Source organism: Apium graveolens, unplaced genomic scaffold (assembly GCF_009905375.1).
Source record: "Apium graveolens cultivar Ventura unplaced genomic scaffold, ASM990537v1 ctg5890, whole genome shotgun sequence".
Classification (NCBI taxonomy): domain Eukaryota; kingdom Viridiplantae; phylum Streptophyta; class Magnoliopsida; order Apiales; family Apiaceae; genus Apium; species Apium graveolens.
The window spans coordinates 60267-76080 of NW_027419138.1; the positions used below are offsets into that span (position 1 = coordinate 60267).

The following is a 15814-nucleotide window of genomic DNA, read 5'->3' on the forward strand; positions in this document are numbered from 1 at the left end:
GTTTTGACATTATTCTCACTATATTTGAGTATTTGAGTATTTGACGAGCATAAATCTTGAAAGAAGTTGCACAACTCAATAATAGGATCAGCTACATATTTCGGAAGTAAGTCACGACAAATGATAGGCAACAACTTTTGCATGAAGACGTGACAGTCATGTGCTTTCATCCCACGAATGCAATTTTTTTTCCAATTTACGCACCTTGATATATTTGAGGCATACCCATCTGGAGGTTGTAATTCTTCAATCCACTTGAACAGCTTATGAATTTGTTCTTTGGAAAGAGCGTATAACGCATGTGGTTCCGTACCATCATCTTGAATCCACAAATCACGATGCACACTTAATTCTTTACAATCTTTCTTCGCTTTTGTGTATTCTTTGGACTTCTTTCCATCATCAAGAATTGTGTAGATTATGTTGTCAAAGATATTTTTTTAGTGTGCATAATGTCAATGTTGTGACGAAGGCTAAGTGTCTCCCAATATGGAAGCTCAAAAAATGGAGAACTGTGAGTCCAATTATGTGTCACACCATAATCCCTTGGTTTTCTCTTTGTTGACATTCCTGGAGGGGGGAATTGTATCTGCTCGCACATGGTCTTTGCAAAAGATCCTGAATGTTTAGCGCAGAATGTTCGGGTCTCAATAATTCTAAACCTTGTACTCCTTCTCAGGGGATCATCTGCTTCCAAAAAATACCGAGCAGTGCCATAAAAAGTAGATTTACCACCATGTTTGAGTTGTTTAGCTTTTACCTCTCCCATGCAAACCGGATATGCCAATTTACCTAAAACATATGTAAAAAACTCAATAAATAAACATATGTGTGTTTATAAAATAAAACACGTACCCTTAGTGGACCACCCACTCAGCATGGTAAGTGCAGGAAAGTCACTAATTGTCTATAAAAGTGCAGCCTTCATCATAAATTTGTACGTGAATATATGTCATATGTTTCCACCCCGGTATGCCACAATAATTTCAACTCATCAATTAGCGGTCTAAGATAAACATGTAAGTCTTTTGTAGGATCCATTGGTCCGGGAATAAGAAGAGGCATGAACATGTATGGAGCCTTAGTACACATAGAGGGGGGAAGATTATACACAACAATTACCACAGGCCATACAGTATACTCCTTGGCATGAGCATCGTGAAAGGGATCAAATCCATTAGTACATAGTCCGAGTCTAATATTTCTAATCTCTTTGAAAATCGTGTAAATCTACGATCAAATTGTTTCCATTCATCTCCATCTGTTGGGTGACTTAATTGACCTTCAACAACAACTCTATCATGATGCCATCTCATACATTTTGCAGTTTTCTCAGCCATGAATAAACGCTACAATCTCGTGGTAATAGGAAAATAACGCAAGATCTTACGCGAGATCTTCTGTTTTTAGGATCCTTTTGCACTTTGTAACGGTCTCTTTTGCATATATCACACTTGTTCTTCTCACTGTGTTCTTTGTAGAATAACATGCAATCATTCTCACAAGCATCAATCTTTTCATACTCCATGTTCAATCCTCTAATCATCTTTCGTACAGTGTAGTACTTCTCAGGCAACTTATGATCATTAGGGAATACTAATCCAATGAGGTGTAGCAAGTCATCAAAACCATTATTACTACAATTATGCCTATTTTTCCAACGAAGCAACTCCATTACAAACTCCAATGTTGTAAAATTGGCATTATTTGGATATATTGGTTCGGAAGCGGTATTTACCATCTCGTTAAATTCTTTTGCTTTTGCATTCGGTTCTTCATCAAAATCTTCACAATCCTCAAAATCATCATCATGTGCATCATACATATCATTATCTTTGTAGCTAGTATTGCCAAAACTCGTTCCAACATCATTGCGCAACACATCTTTTTCCCCATGACAATCCCATCTAGTATACCATTACATAATACAATGTCGATACAAATCAACTTTCACGGTACTAGGATACTTGTAGTACTCATTACCACAATTTTTGCACCGACATCTTATAAGACCGTTGTCTTCGGGATCAAGATTTTCAATAGTAAATTTAATGAAATTATCCACACCATTTTTGTAATCTTCCGTTAAATATTTTGCCTCGTTAAATCGATGACGACCAATCCAACTACGATCGGATGTCATCTACAAAATGATCAATAAAAATAAATTACCAATTTAATTATGGAAACTAAGATTATCTCATTATTAAATACCATATTAGTCACCAAAAAATAAACAAATAATAATCACATTATTCTTGAAAAAAAATTTAATCTACTCAAATTTATAAAGATTATCACAATTAAACTATTTAAAACAAAAATCTGTAAAAGAATTACACTTACTTGATGATTTGAGATTTGAGATGCTCACATGAAGAAGTAATTTTTAGTAGAAAACCAAAAAAAGTAGTGAAATGGGGAGAAAGTATGGAGGGAGAAACAATGGAGAAAATGGCTACTGGAATGGAGAAAGGGGTAGGGTTTCCGAAATGAGCACTGGTTAATTCAACCAGAAATAGTCGAATTTAGTACGGGTCAATTCCACCAGAAGCGGTCGAATTTAGTAACGCCCTAAAAGCAGTCGAATTTATATTTATGCTACTAGTTATAGTTGTATTTATTTACATTCAACCGCAGCTGGTCGAATATAGTAAGATTTAATTCCACCAGACACGGTTGAATTTAGTATGTCAATAAATGCTTCCCACTATAGTCGAATTTAGGAATATTCAACCGCCTACGGTCGAATTTATCTCCGTTCTACCAAGGTCAGTTGAATTTATATAAATTCAACTACCTTAGGTCGAAAATATAATATTCAACCGCCTACGGTCGAATTTATCTCTGTTCCACCAAGGTCAGTTGAATTTATATTATTTCGACTGTTGTTGGTCGAAAATAGCAGAAATTATTCAAATTTTTTTTAGAGGGAAATTCCCTGCCCACTGAAAATTTTAAATTAAAGGGAGGCAATTTTTCCCGCCGATCCCACTTATTAAATTCGACCAAATTCAGTCGTGCTAAATTCGACCGAAAAGAGAAGTTAGTCGAAAATAACCGTAAATTCGATCGGGTTATTTCGACTGCCGCTAAATTTGACCAAATGTTGGTCGAATTTAGCCGCACCTACTAAATTCGACCGAATATAGTAGAATTTACGTGCAATCAAATTTAATTGGTTGAAAATACCCTAATTCTCTTGTACTGATATTTTGAAGACTACACGTATATCATTATAGATTTTTGTATTCTGTGGACAATCACAAGAAAGTTTATGTGATTTAACAACAATGCCATCATAAAATCTTACATAAGTTATCACTATTTCCCTATATATATGACCATTAAAAAACATGGCCACACTTTAATACTCAGATATATTTATTTGATTTTCTAATTAGTAAAATATATGTTATATTAATTATGTGTTAAGTTTTATAAAAAAGCTAATAGAAGAAATAATGAAAGGCTTTATCAGGGTAATCTTTAAAGTAAATAATAGCAAATTGGCAATGACTACTAAAATCTAGCTCGTAAAGAAGCCAAAGAAGCTTGACAAGTAAATAGTTATAATATCATTGATTGATCAAACCTTAATATAGCTCGTAAAAAAGCTAAAGAAGCTTGACAAGTAAATATTTATAATATCATTAATTGATCGGCCTTCAAAATGTTAGAGATCATCCATTTATTCAAGGCATGTGTCTACACCTTCTGTAAAAAATTTGGCATTGGTGAGTTGATGCAGTTAAATTTTGTGGCTCACGCTCATAAATATAAGATTAAATAACATTCAAATCTTAATTTATTGAGAATTAAAAGATATTCAAGTTTTAATTAAATAACTTTGCAAACTTGAAGGACTATTCAATTTATTTCTAAAGAGATTAAAATAATATTTTATTGTGCCAATTAACAATTAGTCAATTACCCTTTCATTAGGGACACTTGTATAGTCCACTTTCAAAATAACTCATGTGTCCTTTTGGTGAACCACCAACAAATCATGGGTATGCATATATGTTAATAATCTAAAAATCATTATTTCACTTTAAAAATATATTATGGATAAATATACATATTCATATATTACTACTTATTTAATATTTGTCCTTATCCTTTTTGTAAAAAAAATGTGCCCCTTACTCCTAAAATAATTGATTTTTGGATATACTATCTCTTACTATCCAAAATTACATAATATTTAAAAATGTTTGGTTTATATTGTAGTTAAGCTACATTGTACATAACATTAAAAAAATTATATTGTGCATTGTGCATTGTATTCAAATAATTTTTTTTTAAATATGTAAATACCTCTCATCAATTAAAATTGCATATTTTTAATAAAAAATGTGTCTTTCATATTATGGTCATAACAAAAATTGTTGTGAATAAGTGAATACAGTTCAATCAAACTTGTTAGAGTTTAATGAAATAACTGGGAAAATACACAATGTATGCTAAGTGTTAACTTTTATTATATGAGTGCTAAGTACATATATATGAAAAGCATAAACAGAAACAAATGACTTAGCTACATACAAACTAGAAGAACATGGCAACTAACTTCCTATTACAACTCATTATTCAAATGTAACTGATAAACACCTGATAAACACCTAAAAAGACTCCAGGAATACATTGACTATGTCCAACACATAGACTCCACATTTGCAGATCAACCCAACCAACAAGGACAAACAAATAGCGAAGCCCACAAACTCAGATTAAAGCCCAACAAAAAAGTCCAACTATATTATATATAAATATATGTAAAAAATTGTACTTTTCCAGCTGTATACAGATATCATAAATTAAATGAGTATTTATGAAATTTGTATTTGGTGGATGTCATCCAGCTGTAAACATACGTTATACTTTGAAATCATTGGTAATATTATTGACTTATTTTTTCATATCCCTGTATTCTACTATAAATACCTGCATAATCTATGTTCCTCATATACAAATTACAAATCAAAGAGTGTCCTTGTTTATACATTCTGTATAGAATGATAGTAAAAGGACCTCTCATATAATGATAATGTAAAAATATTGAAATTTGTAAACAAAAATTTGTTATAGTTTATCAAATCCATATAATTTGAGGATGTTCATGGTACATCATTATATTGAAATTAATTTTTTAAGATGATGATGTTTCATGAACAATCCTTAGATTATATAGATTTCGTTTGTTAACAGTTGTATTCATAGAAATAGAAATGCATATTAATTGAAGAAAATTAGTGATATAATTATTTTTATATTACTGGTTAGTTATATTATCCAGGATTTGTGAATGCAATGAGTTGTTTCAATAATTTGGAAACTTGATCTAATATGATCCTTAACCATATGGGAGATCGGATTGCAAAGTCTTTTTGCCATAATTTTTAATTTTCTGTTTATCAATTTTAATCATGTATGTTTATATTCATAGGTGAATATAATAGTGGGGTACCGGTGATACATGAGTATATCAAAATTTAAATATTTAATTGATAATTTATCATACTTTAGTTTCTAATATCAATATGCATCAATGGGAGAAAAATAATTAGCTAATTTTGTTAATGTGGCTATTAAGTACTTTGGTCACAATCAATTTTTCATTTGATGAAGAGGTCTTTGGAAAATCATCTAATCTCCTTGTTGACTCTATGTCATCTGGAATCTCACACCCGTAATTTCATTCTAATCCGCTAATGTGTGTGTAATGAGTTTTATAAATTTTCATTTGACATGTAATGGTGGACTACCTCACAATGAGTTTTACTTATGATACTAAAAAATATAGCTTGACAACATTCAAATGAGGTATAGGAGTGTTACAAACTACTATTTGAAAATGCTAGTTTATTATGACTACATTTCAAATGAGAATTTCCCAAATCAATTATCCAAGCTTCAAAATATTAGAATGAACTCGGGTGTTTGATACTAAATAACACTAGCAGCTGCAGGGGATTCAAGTTTCTACTTCATGATGGTGATATGCCTCTAAGTAAACCGGATAAATATAATCCCTTATAATTTACAAATTCAGTTTAATTCAATTCTTTTGATAGTCCTCTCTTAGTAAAATAAATAATGATACAATGAATAGAGGAGGTAACTCAAAGGAAAACTGTGATTGATTTACAAGTGTTGTGATGGAACTAATATAGAAGCAGTCTACATAAACTACACACGTTCACTCTTGCTCTAGCCTTCAGTGTAATCCATGGAAGCGACCAAGATCAATTTATACTTATGGTGTTGGAACATCAAAAAAGCACATATATGTGACCGACTGCATAAATTGTATAATATTATGTTTATAGATTCTTCACTTTGTTTAACAACATCCTGTGTATTCCTTTTTGTTTTTTCTTATGTTCCTTTCTGCTTTGAATTATGTCTACATTTTCTAGTGAGTTTGGATATGAAATTTAATAATAAAAAAGAATAAGAAATTGATGGATTTCATTTAAGAATTTACAAATATGTAATAATGGTATGTCGCCATTTACATGTATAATAATTTGAATTGTGAGCAGGGAATTGGACATATGTAGTGTGTAGATGTTTCTATTTGTATTAAATGAACGTGTTCAAAGTGGATTGGTAGCTTAGTCATTTTATAATTAAATAACAGCGTTCAAATACCCGAATCTGACTTTAAAATAATTTAATAATAGTTATCGTGCCTTGAAAATAATTTAAAATAATATTTTAAAACTCAAAACTATTTTTCAAAATTTTTAAATCAAAATTAATAAATAAATCTAATTAAAAATCAATTAAAATTAAATATTAATTAAATAGATCAATTAATCAATTAATTTTTGAATTAATTGATCAATTAAATAATTAATTATCCACTAAAATTAATTATTTAATTAATTTAAATTTTTTTTTTGAATTAAAAATAATTTTCGTAATTAAAATAATGATTTTTGGAATTTTTAAATTATTAAAAACAATTTTCTGAAAATAAATATAGACATAATATCATTTTTATAATTTTTATAAATAAAAATCCATTTTTTATAAGTTTTTAAAACAGGGTTTATAAAAATTTGCCACCTTCTTCCTCGGTCGCCGGCGGCAGCCATTGCCGGCCGACCTCAAGCTCGAAAATCTGTCCAGAATTCCCTCAAAAGATGCAGATTAAAAGCAGCGTAGAGCAGGAACATCATCGTGGTTTCTTAGGTCGTAAACGATACCCGAGTCGGCCGGAAAACCGACTGGAATTCACGTCGCCGGTGATGTCAGATTTTCTGACGACTTTCAGTCGACATCCAATAGACAAAATTTTAGCATGGTTTGATTGCTGGTGAGACGATCTACATCTCTACAGTCTGCAAACATGCCCAGATTTAACGGGTTTAAAAATCCGGCCAAAACATGAATTTTCCGATTAATTTTTTCAAGAACACCAAGAACATTCAAACTCGAAGATCAAACCAACTTTTCTACATGTTAATGAACTCACTACAAGGAAAACAAGCTTCAACAACGGTTTATGTCCGTTGTCTGATACCCTATTTTTCCGTTGACTATTGAGCCGCCATCTGTTAGTTGGATCAGACAACGGCTAAAAAACATTGTCTGAGATTATACAGACAATGATTATGGATTAAGCCCGTTGTATTACATCCAGAAAAGACAACGTTTTTTGCTTATTTTCGTCGTAACAAGCGACATTACTCAAGTGTTCTCACAAACTCAGAAAACCGTTGTGTAAGGTATAACATTAAAACCAATCCTACAACACTCATTGTTGTATAAACGTTGTTGTGTATTCAGATAGACAACAAAAATGAAATTGAGCTCGTAGAACTCTTGTAATAAATTTCTACACACAACAGTTTTGGATTTTAATGTATGGTATGATCAGATACATATAACTGTTTATTTGTCCAAATGTATTGCATGAATACCTTTGATACAATATCTTAATATTATATAGACAATGGTTTACTAGTGTTGTGAGACTTAATTTTGCACCAAAGTTTTGTGTTCGAAAGCATTGTTTTAGTATTAAAGACATGATATTTTAATGAAGCTTGGTTCTTAAAAGCGTTATCTTACACAAAATATAACAAGTAATCAAATCAAATTAACTTTGCAAATCTAAACAAAAGTTCTAAAGTTAATCCGTGATCGAAAATCACAACAACATAGTTATACAAAAGCTAAAAGCATATTGATATCACTCCTTTCATGAGTCTAAGATTTCTACTACAAATTAAAGAAAATATAGAGTCTACAAGGATTTGATGTTGGCTACTCAGAGCTCACTTGGCCTTTTCAGCTTCTCTTCACGTCTTCCGCAAGAGCTATGTTGTCCTTGCAATATCATTACAGCATGTGATAGGCAATTTCCCAATCTGGAGAAAACAAACAATCTTCAAAATAAATCGACAACCACTCTTAAGTTAATATTCTTTTCCTTCCTGCATTATAAGAAAAACAAAGAACTGGATCTCTTAATATAAAGTGAAATCAAACCAAGATATAATAAAAAATAAACAAATGCCCATAGTGTCACCTGGCTCACTTCCATGAAGAGACTGTCAATGTCCTGCTTTCTAAAGATACCACCTCTCCTCGCAGTTGATTTTGGTGAAGATTGCACTGCAAGGAAAACTGGCTCAGACAAGTGTTTCAACCCGTTATCTGATACCTTAAATTTTCGTTGTCTATTGAGCCGCCGTCTCTTACATGGATCAAACAACGAGAAAAAATAGTTGTGTGAGTCATCTCAGACAACGATCAGCCATCAACCCCCGTTGTATTACCACCAGGAAAAACAACATCTTTCCATACATTCTGTTGTAAGAAGAATAATTAGACATGTGTTAATAAAACATTGTGTATATGGTCACTAACAGTTTAAGAATAGAACATAACACACAATCCTTATTCTGATATATATATTGTCCTTCACGTTAACAAATAATACAAATGATAACCACCGTTCTTTTACAATCAGAACAAACAACGGCGAGCACATAAGAAAATGTTGTTGGAATATGGGTATATACAACGATTTACTTGAAATAGACCGTTGTTAGGTTTGTAGTTATTCAAGTAAGAGACAGTTTCCTTCTATTAATATATCTTATTTGTTGACATTAAACAATGGTTTGGTAAGTTAAAATCATTGTTTTTTTTTACACACAATGGTTTGACAATAATTATACACTTGTAAAATATACATCTCTTTGACAATACTTTACTAAATATTTCATACAAATATATGAAATGTTTTATATAAAAATATATACGGAACTATATAGAGTTTACAGTGATTTTCTTAAATAAAAGAATACATTTTTCTGTAAATAATTTCCTCCCATCTACAAAGTCCCATTGCGGCAAGAATGTTTGTGCTTGAGCTATTTCATTTAGTAGGTCTTGAGCATAATATCAAATTATGAGGAGATCTTTTGTCCTGGTGTTCCATGTGGAACTAGCAGAAAGTTTTCTGATTTCACATCCCCATGCACAATCTACACAAATAGCAGCTTACCTTAGTATATTAAATGTGATCAATAACTTTATCTAGGGAAGTTATATACAACTTCATATGTTGGGCTGAATCAGTAATAAAAAAAACACGAAGACACACCTAAGTCTCTTTCAAAATGGAAATGCAATTATACATACATCAAAACTGCTTATTGCAGAATAAATGATCCATAAGAGTAGGTAGAAGTCATACATTATTTCTTTGATACACTTCACAATTGGAGACTTTCTATGTGGTTTTAGATTGAACAACATTTCTGCTGCTGCAACCACATGGACAGTGGAACCTTCAAAAAGAAAGTATCATCAGTCTCTAATAATTTAGAAGAAGGGCAGCGGCAATATGATGCAAAAAGTAACAAATCGACCTTTGTTTCGCACAAGAAAATCCTCAATCAATTTGATTAACGATTTTTCACGTAGAGTGCTGCAGAAAAATAATACAATTATTTAGTATAGAACTTGTGAAACAAAGCATATAATAATAGTGTATCAATATAAGGGGGTAAAATAGAAAAGGACCTTATTGGAGATGCCAATGCAGTACAGACATATTCTTCTAAAACCAAGCTATCCAATCTGCCAAGAAACCATACCTATCAAAAAGTATATTATTTTTAATATCAAAAGCAAAAGATAAGATAAGATAATATGACTCTACAAAAGCTATTAGATTAAAAATCACTAGGATGTTAAATTGTTGGCCTAAGTACAAGATAACTTAGATTAAGGAATGGAAAACTCAGCCACCTTTGCCTGGGAATTATCCCATTTTCTAGCCGTTGTATCCACCAAGTTTTTAGTATTCGAGTCTCTATTAGCAGTTTTTTCTTGCATCTTCTTTTTAGAGGGAGGCATCTTAACCGTCATAGACATTAGTGCTTCATCGTCTAATTTGGTAGAAGAATCATACAACTTCATATATAACCTGTCCGAGAAGAACATAAAAGCTAATAGATAAAAACAACAGATGCTTGTAATATATTTTCATATGAAAGAAATGGAAAATCATTATTTCATAGTAAAATCCATTGTAATACTAAAAATTGAGCAACCTGTGTATTCACACACTAACAACTGAAAGAAATGGTTGAAAGGCTTTCATAGCCCAGCAAGTGTATATACCATAAAAGAACATTACACAACTATTGTAACGACCGAGGAATTACGCTTGTATTATATTATAATAATAATAAATTATATTTATTATTATGTGATTAAATGTGTTAAGTCGTTGAACCCTAACTGCTATGTGTTATGTGTTGGTTGTTTTGATCCAAACGTGTTTTGGATATTTATTGAGCGTTCTATCGTCAGTTATATATACTATATCAAAACCTGTACAGCTCAAAACTATGTTTTAAAAGCCGTATTTCAAACAAAATCATTGGCCCTATTTTGCCAAAAATGCCCTATACCGTATCGCTATTCTGAACCCCTAGATGTTTTACAAATTGACCTTTTTCGCGAAAAATGACTTTTCCGGACCCCTTCGGGTACCAAAAACCCCACAAAAATCACATTTTTATTTTTATATGATCATGAAATTATTATATATCATTTTTCTTTGTATTTTTGTATTTTTCACAATTTTTGGGAATTTTTAGTATTTATTTTGTATTTATTGGATATTTAAAAATTCAATATCAATACCCAAAAATTATAAAAATTAGGGCCAAATATTTTTATTAGGAGTGTAATTAGCCCCTTAATTTTATTTAGGGGTATTATTTTCAGTACTATAAATAGCTGTTTTATTATTAATTAATTAGTTAATTATTATTAAAAATTCAGAAAATCAAGAATTAAGGTTTGTTGGTGAAGAACAACTGCAGAATTAAATCCTTGATTTGAAGGTGATTCTGTCATCCGATTTGATCATGTGAGTAACCAAAACGATCCTTTTGATCTCTACTTGCTATTCATACCATCAATTTTGTGTTTTATAGCAATGATTTTCGATTTGTAAATTAGGGTTTATACCCGAATTTAGGTATTTTGATTCGGGTGATTGTTGCTTGAATTTGATACTTGATATAGTTTCGTGAAGATTGTTATAGTCGATTACAACTGGAATTAGCATCGAATGATACTCGTATAGTGTAATTCGAATAACAAGGTTTTTACGAATTTTCTGCTAATTGTTGTGGTACGTGGATTGATTGTTGGGTTATTAGACGATAGGGGTTAGATTTTCCAGGTTATGAGCTTCGTTTTGGTATATTGATATTGAAGTTTGGTGTAAGATTGTGGTAAATCGTCGTTTGGCCGGGAAAACGTCACCGGCGGGCCGTCGATTGGCCGGAGAAGATGGAGCAGCAGTTGGGCGTGGTTACGGTTGCAGCGACGGGAAATAGGAGGTTCCGTTGATGGGGTATCGTGGAAGGAAGGATCGAAACGGTGAAAGGCTGAGGAGAATTGAGTTGCCGGATTTTTGGCCGGAACAGCCGCCGATGTCGGGTTCTGGGCAGCCGGCCGGCCTGTTCGTCCTTGACCCGAGGTCGACCCGGTTTCGACCTGGGAAACGACCCGGGTTTGATCCTAAAAACCCTAATCTGAAAACCTGTGTTGTGTTTCTGAAATATTAATTATTTATTGTATTTTCTAAAATCAGAAAATCAGTTTTAAAAATTCTATTAATTAATTAAAAATTAGTTGTATATTCTGAAAAAAAAAATTAGTATTATTAATTTCTAGATTATTTTATTGATTTATAAATTCGAATTTAATTATTTAATTATTTAATTATTTATCTAATTATTTATTAGTTATCTAATTAATTAATAATTAGGTAATTAACTAATAATTAGGTAATTAATTAATAAATAAGGATTAAAAATAATTAAATAATATGATTAATAATTTGATAATTAGTTATTATTACGAATAATGGTTCGATAATGAGAATTATTATTCGGGCGATAATTATTCGAATAATATTGTAGTGATTATTTGTATCGTATAATTAAATACCGATAATTAATTGATTAACGAATCGTATAAGTTTCAGTAATAATGTAATAGATCGATAGTTATTCGAGAATTGCGAGTAGCTCGTAGTTATACGAATAATTAATCGTTAAGTGATTTATAATTCGAGTAATTCGTAGTTATTCGATAAATAGCGTATCGGTTAAATAAGTTGGTTGATTATTTGTAAATAATCGATCTAATCGAATAAATATCGATAAGTTATAAATATTATAATAAATTGTGATTAATCCTAATAATTAGGGATTAATTATTTAAAGTTAGTAAATAATTATCTATTAATTATTTATTAGTTATTTATTTATTAAGTGACTAATTATTTCAATAATTAATCACATAATTTTCAATAAATCGTAACTTCTTCATTTTAACTCCAAAAAAAATTATAAAAAAAATTATTTTTGACTTTGATTTTTCTTAAATAATTATTTAAAAATTATTTTAGGATTAAAAAGGTTGTAATAATTATTTATATTGAATAATAAATTAAATTATCAGTGTTTAATTCATAACAATTCAACCGTTAGTCCGATTTAAGTGAAACGAAGACCCCTAGACTCAGAAAAATGAGACGAATCCAATAAAAATGGTTGTAAGTTATAATTTCTTCTGAAAAAGAGTGGTTTGGTGATAATTGATAGTCGAAGGTCCTAGTAGGGATATAATTGAGCCGAATAAATCCCGAAAAATTATAATAAAATCAGATACGACTAGTAATGCAGGTATAAGTCCAGAATTGATTCTAAAAATAATTATAAATCTAGAAATTAATTGTGTGCTTTACGTGTTACGTGTTATATGTGATTATGTGTATAAATGTGTTGTGTAAATATATGTATATATATATGCGAGTCAGATAGAAACGCATGGGTAGACTGATAAGGTTGCGTGATATCAATTCAAGATACACGTATGTAGTAAATTATCTAAACACCTATCTTTCTATGATTTGTTCAGTGTTAGCAAGGCAGAGCAAGCTAGGGTCAGAAGGCAGTAAGTTAAACCAGGTTAAGTACGCGCAAGGCAAGTTTTTCCCCTATTCTAAATTCAGAATAGTGATTTATATTTCCTTTCTATCGTATCGATTCTCTTTGATAATCATTGTTCATATACACTGTTACCTATTTATTATCACTCGTTCCATTTCATTTCAATTCTTGATTTACCCAATTTAATGAATTCCCTGTTCATATTTCAATTTCTTTACCCTTGTTACATATATTCTGGTATATCCTGGTGTCGGGATACATCAATAGCATACCGATTGTTCCGGATGCTCAGCCTTGGACTGGATGGTTACTATAAAGGCTGGGTTTTTCCCAGACCATTAATTAATAGGCCATAGTTGCCTGAGTACTCCTTATGTTGGTTGGGTCTATGCAGTTGGGTATAGATCCGCACTATATTCTGACTGATCAGCAGATTATAGTGCATATGTTGGTTCTTGTTTCCAGTCTTGTTCATTTGGCACTCACCATCATTGGCGAATTATTATCATATACAGATACAGATGGTTGTTCAAACCAGCAGCTTATTGGTTTATTTATTTCTCTTTATTTCTCTCTCTTTATATATATATATATATATATAAATTGTTGCAGGCTTGTTGAGCAATTTTGGCTCATTTCTTTTATTGTCACTCCTATTGTTTTACAGTTAAGGTAGAGAATGAAACCCATCAGGACCCGCATAGTCAAGAAGCGAGTCAAGCAGCGGGACCCTCTTATACCAAGAGTGTTCATTCCTATTCCCGAAGAGAGCTTTGAATTGCCAGATCAGGTGTAGCAGGATAAGTAGTGATGTTGGGTTGAATAAAAGTTTTGTGTAGTTTGAATAAAAGATTGCGTAGTGAAACTGTAGATAGAATAAAGTTTTGTAATAAAGAGAGTTCTTGAGACAGGTTTTTATTTAGTCGGGTTTGTAATAAAGTGTAGTGCATGATTCTTGTTTCCAACCTCAACCCTTAAAAGATCCTGAGTAGTGATAGTTTGGGGTAATTATTATATTAATATTCCGCTTGTGCAGGTATAGTTGGTAATTGTTGTTAATAATGCCCCAAATCTATACCCCGGATTTGGAAGGTGTTATAGTTGGTATCAGAGCTTAGGTTTGACCTTGGAAAATAAGAATGTTAGGGTTAAGATAAGATAGGAAAATAAGATAGGATGAGAGTAAGAGTGTTAGGATTGTTTGTCTATGTGATTAGAAGTTATGATTTATAGGATTGTGATTTGATTGTTTTGTGTTATTATTTTTATGTATATTAGATGGCTTCTTTATCATCGTCTACGGAGAGGACCGAGACAGATCCAGTGGATGTACCGGTAGTAGCCCCAGTGTCAGAGCAGGTTTTACCTCCATTGCCACCTGAGTCAGCACCAGAGATACCACTTTTCCCGGAGGTACCAGGTTTTGCAGATTATTTTCCATATGTTGAGCCAGAGATACCAGATATTCCACCATTAGAGTTTCCGATGTTTGATATTCCTGATATGGTTGATCTTCCGCAGTGGGAGGATTTAGAGCCTCAGATTCCTATGCCACCAGTTGAGATTCCAGTGATGCCACCGATGGAGCCAGAGGCAGAGCCGCCTGTGTATGCGCCTATGGAGCAGCCTGTCTTATTTCCTGCCCCATTAGCCATTTATGCACCTGTTCCGGGAGTGTATCAGTTTCCTCAGCCAGAGTTTATGGATGAGATCGTGGTAGATGGACCATTACCTTCTCGAGGTTCCAGCACTGATCTTCATGAGCATCATACCGTGACTTACCAGCGCTTTCAGGCAGAGAGGGAGGAGAGGATTAGATGGCAGAACCAGTGTAGAGAGATCCTTGGATTGTATGAGACACAGACGGATGGTCCTGTCAGAGCATTATGACCGAATTATATACTGAGAGAGAGACTACATCATATTCACCGGGTTAGTTCGCAGCAGCTTACTGAGTTGAGACAGCAGGATCTTAGTGCGGAGACAGCATATCGCAGAGCATTGGGACTTACCGAGGCAGTGCTAGAGGCAGTGCGGGAGGAGTTGAGCCACGTACCACCAGGATTTTGAGACCAGCAGATCGATGAGTGTTGTATTATGTATATTTTGTAGATAGAGGCAGCATAGTATTGTATATTAGTTTGTATGAGTGTAGCTACTGACTCTGACTGATAGTAGTAGCAGTACGACTGTTATATCATAGGGTTTTGTATCAAGCATTGACACCTGTAGCTGGTGTTCTACCTATATATATATATATGAGATAATCTTTTGCATGTTTTCTTTATTTTATTTCCAGTCATTTA

General features: G+C 32.2%; 1 protein-coding gene across 1 annotated transcript; it reads right to left on the bottom strand.

The window, feature by feature from the left end:
• Positions 1-418: 418 nt before the first annotated feature.
• Positions 419-2143, bottom strand: LOC141702918 (uncharacterized). The gene is made up of 4 exons (XM_074506505.1): positions 1968-2143; positions 1391-1907; positions 942-1230; positions 419-792 (listed from the first exon to the last, which is right to left on the bottom strand). Exons 1-4 carry the CDS (start codon positions 2141-2143, stop codon positions 419-421), a joined length of 1356 nt encoding a protein of 451 aa, XP_074362606.1.
• Positions 2144-15814: the final 13671 nt, after the last annotated feature.

Bases quoted from the DNA above. Each gene is read 5' to 3' on its own strand.
- LOC141702918 (XM_074506505.1), bottom strand. From the start codon at position 2,143: ATGACATCCGATCGTAGTTGGATTGGTCGTCATCGATTTAACGAGGCA. The intron at 1,908-1,967 runs GTATCCTAGTAC...ATGGTATACTAG, and splicing joins TGTGGTAATGAGTACTACAA to ATGGGATTGTCATGGGGAAA. The intron at 1,231-1,390 runs GTAAGATCTTGC...ATTTGATCGTAG, and splicing joins CTAAAAACAGAAGATCTCGC to ATTTACACGATTTTCAAAGA.